Source organism: Brachypodium distachyon, chromosome 2 (assembly GCF_000005505.3).
Source record: "Brachypodium distachyon strain Bd21 chromosome 2, Brachypodium_distachyon_v3.0, whole genome shotgun sequence".
Classification (NCBI taxonomy): domain Eukaryota; kingdom Viridiplantae; phylum Streptophyta; class Magnoliopsida; order Poales; family Poaceae; genus Brachypodium; species Brachypodium distachyon.
Window position 1 is genome coordinate 3,158,187 of NC_016132.3, and position 13,272 is coordinate 3,171,458.

General features: G+C 49.0%; 5 protein-coding genes and 1 non-coding gene across 6 annotated transcripts; 4 read left to right on the top strand and 2 right to left on the bottom strand.

The window, feature by feature from the left end:
- Positions 1 to 427: 427 nt before the first annotated feature.
- Positions 428 to 4,460, top strand: LOC100830627 (peroxidase 25). The gene is made up of 4 exons (XM_014898733.2): positions 428 to 2,936; positions 3,100 to 3,279; positions 3,491 to 3,653; positions 3,766 to 4,460. The coding sequence occupies exons 1-4, from the start codon at positions 2,658 to 2,660 to the stop codon at positions 4,185 to 4,187; spliced, it is 1,044 nt and encodes a 347-aa protein (XP_014754219.1). The 5' UTR covers positions 428 to 2,657; the 3' UTR covers positions 4,188 to 4,460.
- Positions 4,461 to 4,464: 4 nt separating this feature from the next.
- TRNAP-AGG lies at positions 4,465 to 4,536 on the top strand. The gene has a single exon. It is a non-coding gene; the product is annotated as a tRNA-Pro (tRNA).
- A 200-nt stretch (positions 4,537 to 4,736) lies between these two features.
- On the bottom strand, positions 4,737 to 6,297 carry LOC100841117 (probable glutathione S-transferase GSTU6). The gene has a single exon (XM_003565350.4). It carries the CDS (start codon positions 5,611 to 5,613, stop codon positions 4,849 to 4,851), a length of 765 nt encoding a protein of 254 aa, XP_003565398.1. The 5' UTR covers positions 5,614 to 6,297; the 3' UTR covers positions 4,737 to 4,848.
- A 551-nt stretch (positions 6,298 to 6,848) lies between these two features.
- LOC104582503 (embryo-specific protein ATS3A) lies at positions 6,849 to 7,796 on the top strand. Its single transcript, XM_010232222.3, has one exon. The coding sequence runs from the start codon at positions 6,985 to 6,987 to the stop codon at positions 7,555 to 7,557; it is 573 nt and encodes a 190-aa protein (XP_010230524.1). The 5' UTR covers positions 6,849 to 6,984; the 3' UTR covers positions 7,558 to 7,796.
- Positions 7,797 to 9,605: 1,809 nt separating this feature from the next.
- On the top strand, positions 9,606 to 11,899 carry LOC112270555 (probable polygalacturonase At1g80170). The gene is made up of 8 exons (XM_024458220.1): positions 9,606 to 9,849; positions 9,891 to 10,054; positions 10,126 to 10,275; positions 10,352 to 10,684; positions 10,813 to 10,951; positions 11,138 to 11,214; positions 11,329 to 11,442; positions 11,540 to 11,899. Exons 1-8 carry the CDS (start codon positions 9,642 to 9,644, stop codon positions 11,780 to 11,782), a joined length of 1,428 nt encoding a protein of 475 aa, XP_024313988.1. The 5' UTR covers positions 9,606 to 9,641; the 3' UTR covers positions 11,783 to 11,899.
- On the bottom strand, positions 11,715 to 13,020 carry LOC100840005 (DCC family protein At1g52590, chloroplastic). Its single transcript, XM_024459037.1, has 4 exons — positions 12,653 to 13,020; positions 12,395 to 12,560; positions 12,214 to 12,306; positions 11,715 to 12,082 (listed from the first exon to the last, which is right to left on the bottom strand). The coding sequence occupies exons 1-4, from the start codon at positions 12,879 to 12,881 to the stop codon at positions 11,992 to 11,994; spliced, it is 579 nt and encodes a 192-aa protein (XP_024314805.1). The 5' UTR covers positions 12,882 to 13,020; the 3' UTR covers positions 11,715 to 11,991.
- Positions 13,021 to 13,272: the final 252 nt, after the last annotated feature.

Below are 13,272 nucleotides of genomic sequence, written 5' to 3' on the forward strand. Positions count from 1 at the left end.
CACACTCTACTGCTGCCCAGTTCTTCGGACGATGTGGACGCTCACACCGTTGCGGCCTCCCGAGGTCCTCTCTTCCTCGGCGAGCGAAGCGAGTGCAGTACGCATTGACTTGGCAACCGGCCTCGATCGAGGGAGGGAGACCGAACGTGCTGGCCGGTGCTCGACCGACCGTGCCGACGTCGCGTCCACCTCGCTCGCATGGCGCCTGCCCCGCGCCGCCCACGGCCCCGGCCTCTTGCGCGCGCAAGTTGTTCGACCGAATGCCCCGCCTGGACGGATTGACAGGATGTCCCGTCTCACCTCACCTCATGCATATCCCGTGCCGACACCAGGTCAGGCGTTCACGCGGCACTCTCCCCAGGCCACCTCACCCGCCCTTGTCATTTTCAACAGTGCAATTGTACTACACTCGAGTGTCTCTCAATGTGCAATTATATAGGAGTATTTGGCTTGATTGGTCGAGCGTCTCTCCTTATTTATTTGGTGAATTGTGGTGTGACACCTAGCTAGATGGCGGAACTGTCGCTTAGCTGACAGTTCGAGAAGCAAATGTAGTCAGCATCTGCTGAGTCACGGTGGTGCCTGGAGTCCGTATAAAGGGTTTCAGTCTTAATTCTTAAAAGCAGTCTCACAACACCATGAGCTCAATATGGTCAAACTGCTTTTCCATGGTATGGACCTGCCTGGCCTTGAATAGTCTGGCCCTTCCGTTAGTCTTTATGGATGTCCATCCATGTCTTGCCGGTAGCTTCTGCTTCTCCCACTGGAGCAACCTAATTTAGTTATCTAGCAAACCATGTTCAGACTCCAAGTAGATTCATTTCTGCGTTGATTCATCATATGATTCGAGGAGTTTGGTGCTGAATTGTTTTTCACTTGCTGACTTGTGAGGCGAAGGTGGTTTTTGTTGATATGTCTATATGAGGGTTGCTCGAACGTGTTAGGTCAGGTACCTGAAAGTGTCATGGTAGTGCCCAACATTTGCAGCCTATGCAAACGCAGAAAACCGTGTAAATTTGCTCTTGTACCATAATTTTGAACTAGAAATACAAGTTTGTTAGTACTATGTACCAAAAGAGAAGGAATAACCAGCCCAAGGGCCAGGTTGGAAGTCTAGGTACCAGGACAAGGTAATATGTCAGCGTGCTGAGTTCCTGTGTTCAATTTCCATGCAAATGATTTCCAGGTTTGATGAGAAAATGGCAAGTACCCTGTGAATTTATTGCTTCGTCATCTGCTTTGCTTTTCCTGCCGTCGATAATTCATGTTATGCAGTTTTCGCCATGCCTTACGAAGAGCTCAAATATGAATTGCATGCTTCTTTCATATATACATATATATGAACTGAAACTTCTGTCCATACCTTCAAATTTATGTTTTGAAGTCATACTTCAAGAAAAAGTCTAGAAATAATGTATCACGGTGATAAATTAGTATTCATACACGGTGTATATTTTATTTTACCCTGCTGAGATCCCTGCATTTGATCTGTCTACTACCCTGTTAACAGAAAACAATGATCTTATTCTATCTGCTTCTAAATTGAAAAAAGGGTGATCACTTTCCCATGGCTTTTGCATTTAGAAAAACATTATATGAGAATTTATCAGCTGATGGGTTATTTCTAGCTGTCGTAAATCTCCAAAATAATGTGTCCATTGGCACTGAAGAAGGCACCAAATAGTAGGTATAATCTATCTGTTAGACTATGCTAAATTGCTCATCAGTGCTAGGGCACTTCTGCTTTTCTTATCTTTTATCAATTTGCATGAAGCACGTGCAGCACTTTGTTGTGGTCTACCTGAAATGCAAAATTGTTATAGTGGGGGTCCATACATGTCAAGCCTACTTGCGAGAAACCCTTCCACTAACTGTTCCCCCACGTTCTTCACGAGTGTATACATATGAGCAAGCATTTTTCAGTAACATCTTTCCATGTTCTTCATGAATCACGATTACCTCTGAAACACCACTTCTCCGATATTTGTTGTTAAATATGATGACTAGTCTATTCGAATGGCTCGTTTTTACCTAGAAGTGTCTAAATCAATTGCAATCAGATTGCTCAAAATTTAGTGGCATGTCTGCTGTATGACTTTAGAGATCACCATATGTATTTCATCTTGCTCTCTATTTGCTGTTGAGCTTACACAGTTCAGACTAAGGAGCTTCAACGTTACTCATATTTCTTGAAGTGTTTGCTATAAACAACAATCTTATACATATTAGCTCAAAATATAGCATGATCACCTTCTTTCTGAAATATTGTTCACATTCTAGTGTGAAACCTGAGATGGTGCTATCACTGATTATGAGAATACAGAAGTCTATTGAATACTACCTGCATAATAGGAAGCACATATGTCCTGCATATGCTAATTCTGCTTGAGGTGTATGAAGCGGCTTAGTTATGTGGGTGCAACATGGAAATCAAGCATTTTCAAACGTAGGGCTGAGTGGTTGCTGCTATCTTGCATAACAGAACAATTGTTGCATAAGTTGATGACGGGGAACATGTAAATTATAAATATGAGATTGGCATACTAGCTGTAATCCACATTGTTCAGTAGTGCATGATCCACTTGCTACTCCACTAACTAAGATTGCGAAAAGACTGCAGTAATTGGAGGATAGCACAAGCACAGAGACCCTATATAATGAACAATACGCTTACAGGATTGCCACAATTAGAACTGTTCTTCACAACTCTTTCTAGGAACATGACAGCATCAGAAATAGCTGCTCTTTTCTTTCTATTCAGTGCTTTACTGAGAAGTTCTTTGGTCCTTAGCCAGGGACTGCAGAGAGGATTCTACGACTCCAACTGTCCTGATGCCGAGGATATAGTGAGGTCTACTGTCAAAAAGTACTACAACAATGATGCCACCATTGCCCCAGGCTTGCTCAGGCTACACTTCCATGACTGTTTTGTCCAAGTTAGTTCTATAATTCGATTCTCTGTACTACTTTGTGGTTTGGTACTCCTGACTTTCCTCTCGATCCCATGTTCTGTTGTCCTCATTTTACAATTGATGGCGAAGGACCCTGTGCAGTTTTGCTTTCCTGTCTGACATTTGTTTCTTCTGCCATGCACTGTAGGGATGTGATGCTTCTGTTTTGATTTCTGGAGCATCATCTGAAAGGACTGCCCCACAGAATTTTGGTCTCAGGGGATTTGAAGTGATAGACGATGCCAAGTCCCAGTTGGAGGCCACCTGCCCTGGGGTGGTATCTTGTGCTGATATATTGGCCCTCGCCGCTCGTGATTCGGTTGATCTGGTGAGTCACTCTGTAACTACGCAGGCCTTAATTATGTCTCTCTAGCCATGTGCTGAATTCATGCTGATTAAGAACTGTTTACCTTTTGGTAGAGGGTCTGATGATTGAATTGCTGGCTTATGTAGTTATGTTATCGTTTACAGGGATAGCTTATGTTACTGTTGAGAGAAAAATAAAGGACTGATTGACTCACTTTTTTGTACCATGTAAGACTGGTGGGCCAAGCTGGTCAGTACCTCTGGGACGAAGAGACGGAAGAATTTCATCAGCAGCGGATGCCAAGGCCTTACCATCTCCCGCCGATCCTGTATCCGTTCAGCGGCAAAAGTTTGCCGATCAAGGCTTAAGTGACCACGATCTCGTAACGCTAGTCGGTATGGTCTTGACATCGACTTGCATAATACATAGTCTTCAGTGAATTGTATCTCATTTTGCTGATAAATGCTGCAACAAGTTAACAAGTGACCTGGCAACACGGGCCTGTAGGTGCTCACACCATCGGGCAGACTGACTGTGCGCTCTTCCGGTACCGCCTGTTCAACTTCACGGCGACGGGCAACGCGGACCCGACGATCAGCCCGGCGTTCCTGCCGCAGCTGCGGGCACTGTGCCCGCCCAACGGCGACCCCTCGCGGCGGGTGGCGCTGGACAAGGACAGCACGGGCACGTTCGACGCGAGCTTCTTCAAGAACGTGAGGGACGGCAACGCCGTGCTGGAGTCGGACCAGAGGCTGTGGAGCGACGACGCCACGCAGGGCCTCGTGCAGAAGTACGCCGGCAACGTCCGCGGCCTGTTCGGGCTCCGGTTCGCCTATGATTTCCCCAAGGCCATGGTGAGCATGAGCAGCGTCGCCGTGAAGACCGGCAGGCAGGGCGAGATAAGGAGGAAGTGCTCCAGGGTTAACTGATGTCTGATGATTAGGAGGGGGGAGGGGGTCGATACTTGTAGCCTGGCTTGGTAAAAAAAAAAAGCATCCCGTATCATACAGTACCACTTCCTTATTTTCTTTGTGTCAAGGCTGTTATTCCAGAATCGAGTGCTTAAGATGCACTGTGAATTTCTGAAACTGCAGCGTTTAAGATGCGTTATGAATTTGCGAGAGTGCAGCAATGAAGTTGTAGAATCGAACGGTACACACGCATGAGTTAGATAATTAAGTTTCGGAGGATTAAGCGCTCAACGAAGGGCATTTGGTCTAGTGGTATGATTCTCGCTTAGGGTGCGAGAGGTCCCGAGTTCAATTCTCGGAATGCCCCTCTTTTTACCGTGTTCATTTTTCTTCCTCTGAATTTTAGTGAAAAACTTCTCCCCCGGGAATCTCTTGCCGGAAACCCGTACCTATATGCAGATAAAGAAAAATTGAGCCCTTACCTTATCCAGTTTTGCTTAACGAAGGCAATGACGCTAATCAGATCTGGTGGATCATAATGGATAACGATGCACATACACGGTGCTCTTGACAGAAACAGGTCTCAATGCTCGATTATTTATTTCGGAATCCCGATCACAATGCAGAGATACAGTATTCCTGTGTATGTATGAGACCTGTTTGCTTACTTTCCTTTTGCTTACTGCTGCTGATGGGGCGGCAGGAACGGCAGCCCGCGGAGAGCCCGCTTCATCTGGTTGTACTCCACCAGCCTCCCCACCTCCGGCAGGATCTCCCTGACGCCCTCGAGCGCGGCGAACCGCTCCGCCCACGCCGCCAGCAGCGGCGTCCGGCTGCCGTCCTCGATCGTCTTCACCCCGCACATGGCCTCCGACGCGCGCAGCCACCCGATGAACCCGCCAAGCACCACGTCCACGAGCCCGACGCTGTCCCCGCCGAAGAATCCAAATCCCCCTTCTTCCTCCTCGCCGGAGGAACAGCAATCCCCACGCCGCAGCACCCCCTCGAACGTCTCCAGGACCCCGACGACCCGCCGCGCCGCCTCGACGCGCTCCTCGGCCGTGCTCCCGCCGTAGAGCGGGATCCAGGCGGGCAGCAGCGCGCCGTCGACGTGTGCCGCCCAGAACCGCGCCGTCGCGCGGCGGTGCGGGTCGGAGGGGAGGAGCCGCGGCGGGGTCCCCGGGAACGCCTCGTCGAGGTACTCCACGATGATTAATGACTCGGAGACGGACCTGCCGTCGGGGAGGAGGAGCGCCGGCACCTTCCCGCCGTGGGCCGGGTTGGCGGCGAGGAGGAGCTCGCTCTTGGCGCCGAAGAGGTCCTCCTCGACGTTCGTGTAAGGGATGCCCTTCAGGTTGAGCGCGTAGCGTGTCCGGAGCACGAACGGGCTCGACCAGAACCCCAGCAGCTTCAGCCGCCCCTCTTCCGCCGCCGCCGCCGCCATTGGTTGCTGCTGCTGCTGTGATTCTGTCTGTGCTGGTCGAGTGTGTGTTTGCGGTGGGGTTTTAATGGCTGCTTTGGATCTGGTGTTTGTTCCTTCTGTTCGTCAGGCGTGACGACGAGGGTGTGTGATTGACTGACTGCTGCTTTCAGACGCCGGGCAGCCGGAGACGTTTCAGACGCCGGGCGAACGGTTGTCACTTCACAGCGATGCGATGCGTGATAGCATCCCAAGTTTACGCGAGCGTGCTCCGGAAGGCGTAAAGAAGGACAATAACCTGGGCCGGCTTTGGGATGGGCTGAATTTGCTCCAGGCCCATCTGTGGCATAATACAGGGCCAGCTGCTGCGAGGAGGCCGACTCGTCTCCGCCGCCGCACGTGCTCCTCGTCAGGCTACCCATGCCGAAATGTGTTTTTGTCCGTCTTCGGCGTCACGACGAAGGCTTTCCAGTTTTTTTTTAGGGAAAACCATCGTGGCGACTTTATTGATTGGTAAAAACACTTACATCGTCGACAAAGGGCTTCTCAGTTGATGCAGCATGCGGACGACGGAGCAAAGGCAACAGCGGCGATCATTGCAGATGACATAGCTAGGCCAGTTCATTTCAAGATCGCTCGTCAGCTACGTACGTCCCCCTCCTTCTCCCGCAGCCTAGATCGACGGCAACTGAAAATCCAGTCTCTGGGAGTATCAATTTGATCTAACGAAATACTACCTCCGTTCCATAATTTTTCTCGAAACATTACATGTATCCAGACGCTTTTTCGAATAGGTATATCGATTTTAGACAAATTTAAGACAAGAATTATAAAACAGAGTGCTAGTCATTCCACTGAGGAGGTCCAGGCTAATAAGCAGGTTGACTGGGGATTAAGGAAGGAGGGGAAGCGCAAATGAGAGAACGAAAGGAACAGGGATTTGAGCATTTGGTTGTTACTAACATCCCTCGATCAAATCTATATCATGCACTCATCTTGTCCTGCATGATCAGACGATAGCGAAGACAGCGACAGCGATACTCGCGGTCGTGGATCATGGAGAGCCACGATCGTGTCCTTCTCGTCCGATTGAACAAATTCCACGTATTACACGATCACACGACGCAGGTACACTACACATACGCAGACCATGGAGCCGCAGACAGGGACATGCGGGCCCCCATTACCGGCCACCTCATCGACGTGCCAGCCCAACCGCACGCCCTTACGTACTGGGCCCCGGCCTTAAATCTCGACAGATCAGAGCAGGCCAGCCAGACGCATGCCCACATGGTACTTAAATAAAGATCTCCGCCAGCCAGCCAGTTCACCGGCCGCCTCGATCGATCGAGTCCACTCCACCAGCTCTCGATCGCCATCCCGATCGATCCAGCCATGGCGCGCCGGAGCCGGCCGCAGCAGCCCGCCCTCGCCTGCTTCTTCTTGCTCTGCATCCACCTCGTCCTGGCCTCGGCGTCGTTCCTCCGGCCGCTCCCACGGCCCGAATCCGAAGACCACGGCGGCGGCGGCCTCGACCGGGCCCACATCGGCGCCCGGACTTGCTGGTACACGGTGCAGATCAAGACGAGCTGCGATTCCCCGGCGCGGACGGCGGACGCGGTGGGCCTGGCGTTCGGGGACGCGTACGGGAACGAGGCGTACGCGGCCCGCCTCGACGCCGCCGGCGTGTTCACGCGGTGCGCCAAGGACACGTTCAAGGTCGGGGGCCCCTGCGGGTACGGGATCTGCTACCTCTACCTCCGCCGGTCCGGCCGGTCCGGATGGACGCCCGAGTGGGTCAGGGTCTACGAGCCCACGTCCTCCTCCGGCACCCCTTCCACCTTCCGCTACGGCGACCCGCTCCCCGACAACGTCTGGTACGGATTCAACCGCTGCCCCCGCCGCGCCGCCGCCGATGGCTCCTCTGCTTCTTCTTCCTCTGAATCCGCTGCTGTCCAAGCGATGTAGCAGCCGTCCATGCTTAATTTTGGTTGGAGCTGAATGGCTGATCGATCGATCGGTTGAGCGGATCTTGTGTTTGTAATAGTATGTGCGATGATTTGGGGGAGTTCGATTCTGTGTAAATTAATTTTGCTGTACGCGTGATTGCAATGCGCCTGTAAGGATAATCGGATCGGAGATACTACTACTGCTATACCAGTGAATAAAAACCGGCCTGGTCGTCGATCTGGCTGCATTCGATCGCATGATTGCATTTGCATCCCCGGGAACTAGCATGGCGATCGAGGTTGAAGAACGATCAGGGCGCACATGCTTCTCATGAATGTCAACGTTTTCTGTGATGTAGTGCCTGCCACGCAGGCGGATCCGATCCGGGTCCGCTGCAAAGTCAATTTTCTGTGGGGGGGAATCCTTTAGGTCCTCTCGAAATAATGAAATATCTGGGACATGTCACAAAAGAAAAAATGTTTTAGACACCACAAGTACAATTCTTTTTGTTAGTGAAAACGTATAACAAATCAAATACACTACTAAAAAAACTCGTTAAACAAGTCTAAATTGCATACAAAATGAATCTTTTAAAAAGTGGAGTGCAAAATTAAATAACCAATTTTAATATCGAAAGACATATCATAGAAATGAAAAAAATAAAAAATATTCAGAAATGGCAAATATTCGGAGATAACTTTGAAAACACCTCTCGGATGCTCGAACTGAAAGAGAGATTCAGAGGGATCAAGAATCCTAATTCTCTCTATTTGGATCGGATCTTTAATATAAAAAATTATACTCTATTTGAAGCATTTGAGGCTTTTGGGGCTTTCAGTATGGGCTTTGGCCTATAAAGTGGATCTCGAGCATTTGAGACATTCAAGCGATGACGTCAAGTTAGGCTGACCATGATAAGGTCTTGTAAGATATCCCAAACGAAAAAACGTAAGAACAAAGACCCCAGCCTCTGCATCGACTGAAGCATGCGGCCACAAAGAGAGTAAAAGAGCCAGATCCAAGTTTCAAGGTTCAAGACAGATACAACGGCCTTCACTATTTTTTTTTTAGAAAGACGTGGAATTCATAATGATGTTTTTTTTATTCGCCACATGATTTGAACTATCTACTCACAATGGCTTCGTATTGTTCATTTCTCGAGCTACCGGGTCAAATTGGATTTTGTGTAGAACAATAGACACGTGTAGCATCAGTGTCATGATTAGTTTTTTTTTGTACTTTTAGTCAGTGTAAAGCGATTGAGGAACCAAGTTTGTGAGTACAACGTACGTTCTTTTCGGTGTATACTATGTGCGTTCATCATGTTTGAAATCCTGGCGCCGAACCTTGAGTCCTTGACGGACAAGCGAGTCTGTGCGCCTCGCTATATATGAGCGTGACGAATTCACTTATTTATGGCCCCGGCCTCGTGCATGCGATTAGTACACGACTGCACGTACCTTACAACATAAGATGATCTGAAATCTCTTAAAAAGCGCCCAAGATCATTCCCGAAATCTTTTAAAAGTGCCCGAGATCATATGAGGTTAACCGACCTCATTGATGTTGAGATTATCGGAAGATCTTTTGCCACCCCGAGGAAAATCCTCTCCCTATACGGCTGCACTCAAGTAATAATAATAATGGAGATAACGATAACAATAATAACAGAGTTAATAATAATAATATAGTTCCAATTAATAATAGAGAGATATCTCTTGGCCTTCAACTCATTCCAAAAGGAAAACGGTTTCATATTTGGAAACGCCCGTCCATTTCTGTAAACGCAGGATTGCATCCATAAACATACGCTGGCGAAAATAACTGCATGACATTCTCGGATCGCAGATATCCTTATAGAAGCAGCTTATCTAAACTTTCAAATACAGAATGCAGCTATCTCATGCCACATCCAGCCCAATATAATTCGCACGAGACTTGAGTCCGTGCGTCCGTCCGTCCGTGCGTATATATACTCATCGCATCATAAGAATCCCCAGCTCTTCTTTTCATCATCAGCATCATCATGGTATGTGTGTTGGTTCAGTTTTTTTACTTGAATGTTTCATCAAAATGAGCCAAGCTATGTTTTTGCCTGACGGATGTTGAAACGGCAGGGGATTTGGGCAGGACGTACCTTCTTCGTGCTATTGCTTGTGTTGGCCGTTCGTTCGGCGGCGGCGGCTCGATCACCAGTTCTGGCGGCGAAGGCAAGGAAGCAGGGAAGATACAGCGTCTTGGATTTCCATGCTGCTGGGGATGGCAAGACAGATGATGCGCCGGTAACAGCTAGCGTAACCCACTCTCCATGATTCTGAACTTTCATGTTGCTATGTCAAATATCTGATCAGGTTTTTGTTCTATTGTTCACTATCATGGAAAGGCGTTCCTGGAGGCATGGCAAACAGCTTGCAGCGACGGCAGCTCGCCTGTCCTGGTCATCCCTGGAGGATGGACATTCTTGCTGAGCAAAATCAGGTTTCAGGGGTCCTGCAAGTCGCCCATCACCGTACAGGTAACCAACCATCAACGACTGGTCCTGCAATAGAAGAAAATGAGCAAGAGATCTGAATTAGTATTCTGCAGCTGGACGGGAACATCGTGGCGCCAAACTACATTTGGACAGCGGAATCAGATAACCTCCTGACCTTCTACAGAATCGACAACTTGACGGTGGCTGGGAATGGCCAGATCGACGGCCGCGGCGCCATTTGGTGGTCTTGCTACAACCATAAGGTACATGTTGGCAGATAGCAGTTGTTCCTTCTTCCTCTATTCCTTGGACAACAATCTGACCTGTCTCCCAATTTGACTTTCACAGAGATGCACCCACCGGCCAAATGTAAGTACACACACAATATCTCCTTCCGTTTCATTCATGTGGACACTGAGGCTTGTCCATGTAAATCAGCTGCTGGCATTCGCATATTGCAACAATCTGTGGGTGAGAAACATACATTTGAAGGACAGTGCCGAGAAGCACATGACATTGTACCGGTGCAGCCAGGCGCATGTGGACAGCGTGTCCGTTACCGCACCAGCCCATAGTCCAAACACAGACGGGATTAACATGGCACTTTCTGACCATGTTTATATCTCGTCTTGCTCTATGCAAACCGGTAAGAGTCCTTTCATTGAGTACATGTAGGCTATTCTATGCATAAACATAATTGCATCGATACTAACTCAAACAAATGATGAAATGCAAGGATTTTATCAGTAGATGGTAAGCTATATTTGGCCCCCTTTAGTGACAGAATGTGTGAGTACTGACATGGGACAAATGCAGGAGATGATTGTGTATCAATTCTATCGGGCACAACTGATGCTTATGTTACCGACACCACCTGTGGGCCTGGTCATGGCATCAGGTACAAATGTGCAACCATGTGTATGCAGACCTGTGATGAGTGCTGACCAAGTACTGCTAAACTTCTCTAGCAACATAACATACATTGAGCTAAGCAGCTTTCTGATCTTATATAGTGTCGGAAGCCTTGGAGGTGCCAATTCGAAATCAGCATTGGTGGAAAGAATTACAGTATCCAATTGCAGCTTCGTTGGAACTTTGACCGGTGTGAGGATCAAATCGTGGCAGGTACGAACTTAAGCAGCATCTACGTGCATGTGTGCCTTGCATTTGTTTCAAGTTATTTACTGATGGTTGCATATTGGGTCAGACAAACAACTGATGGTTGCATACACACTGCACATATCATAGCTACCTGTAAATCATAGACATATACACCATGCCCAATAATAATATGAGGTTATGATTTATGAATGCAGGGAGGAACGGGCAAAGCAAACGGATTCCTTTTTGAGAACCTCAACATGACTGCAGTCCGATTTCCTATTGACATCGACCAGTTTTATTGTCCCCCAGGAAATTGTCCAACAAGGGTAAAATCTAGTACACTTATCAGTACATTAATTACTTAACGAAAATCTTCCTCAAGGACAATGGCTGAAGCATACCTGCACTTGGCTGTGTTTGTAGGATGGGGGTGTGGCCATAACTGATGCACGATTTATCAACATCCACGGTACATCCTCTGAAAAACAGGCCATCCAAATTTTGTGCAGCCAAAGTGTACCCTGCCGTGGCATCTATCTCCATGATGTTACCCTCTATTGGAACAAGAAAAACCATGTTTCCCAAGCACAATCAAGAATTCTAAATGCCCATGGAACCATTGTGGGCAATGTGGTACCTGAAGTGCAGTTCATAACGGCTCAATAGTAAGCACTTTCCAGTTTTAGCATACATAGCCACGTAGTACATACTAAGAAGCAGTGATTTGCTTCCCTGGACGAGTCTCATGTAAGGCGCAGTAGCACTGTAAATTGTTTCTATTGATGGCTGATGTTACCTCGTATTCTCATGTGTACAAGTTCTAAATATGTATGGTCATCATATAAGCAAAGCATTGAGGTGTTGGGGAATCAGTTTCAGAGTATCTCGCACGCTTCCGTCTCTGAGCGGCCAAACGCCGTGTACCGGTTGTTTGCAATATTGTCGTACGCAAAGTCCCTCAGGAACCTAATCATCGCAACGGAATCAGTACTGAACAAATTGCATCGCCATCGCAAAATGAATCTATCGATAGCAAGGCGCATGCCATGGTGCGTGTGAATTGAGCTGTGCAGGGTAGGGGGAAAGAGGGGGCTTACAGAGGGGCAATCTTCAGGAAAATGGCGAGCTGGGGGAATGGCAGGTTCAGGTACTCCATTATTCTCAGCACCGCTTCAGACTTGATGTAGGACCTGCAGCAGCACACGCAGAAGTTTCACGCCAGATCCCATGGCTGATCTCGACAGGATTCGAAGAGCTGGATCGGACTGAGTTAGTTACCTGTCCTTCTCGACGAGGACGACGCTGGAGATGTCGTCGGGGGCTCTCCCCGACCTCCGCAGCAGCTTCCTTCCCGACTCGCTCTGGAGAGGGATGTACCTGATGCTTCTGCTGGGGTCGTGCTCCCGCACGAACCGGACGCCGCCGCTGCAGAGGTTGCACACGCCTGCGTAATAGCACAGGCACGAATTGCGGGGAATTAATAAGCTGTGGATTCGCGGTGGGGGAGAACACCGGAGGGCTTAGGGTGGTGCGCACCGTCGAAGAGCATGATGGGCCGGGCGTCGGAGGGCTGGAAGAACTCGGCGTCCGTGGCGGCCACCACGGGATCCGCCCGCGCGCCGCCGGCCGCCGCCGACGCGGCCACCCGCAAGCCCGTCCGCCGTCCCCGCCCTCGTCCTCCTCCTACTACTACTACTGGATGCAGCGGCGGCAGCACGGAGGGCGAGTAGTAGCTGGCGCACTGGTGCGCTGCCATGGTTGCCATGCTCCTCACAGCTCTGCTCTCCTCCTTCTCCTCTCGTGCAATCGATCTGCTGCGGCCTGCGGGCTGCGGCTGGTGACTTGTTGCAACTTCCGTCTCGTCGGACGAACAACTGGTGCGCCTTAGTCTACGTGGCACATCCAGCAACTGGTAAATTCTTTTACGGAGTTCTTTTTTTTTGGCCAACGGCAACTGGTAATCTAGCCAAATTTGTTCTGGTAGTCGGGTGTGAAGTTTGGTTTCTGCAGGTAAGTTTGGAGACCGCAAATGTTGCCCTACCCATTTTTTTTATCATGAATTAAGATTTGGTTTTCGTTTGGATGAAAAATATTTTTTTAGCAAGTCAAAACTCCATTACCAACTTTAGTTTATTCTTTTCGTCGAGGTTGGCCAA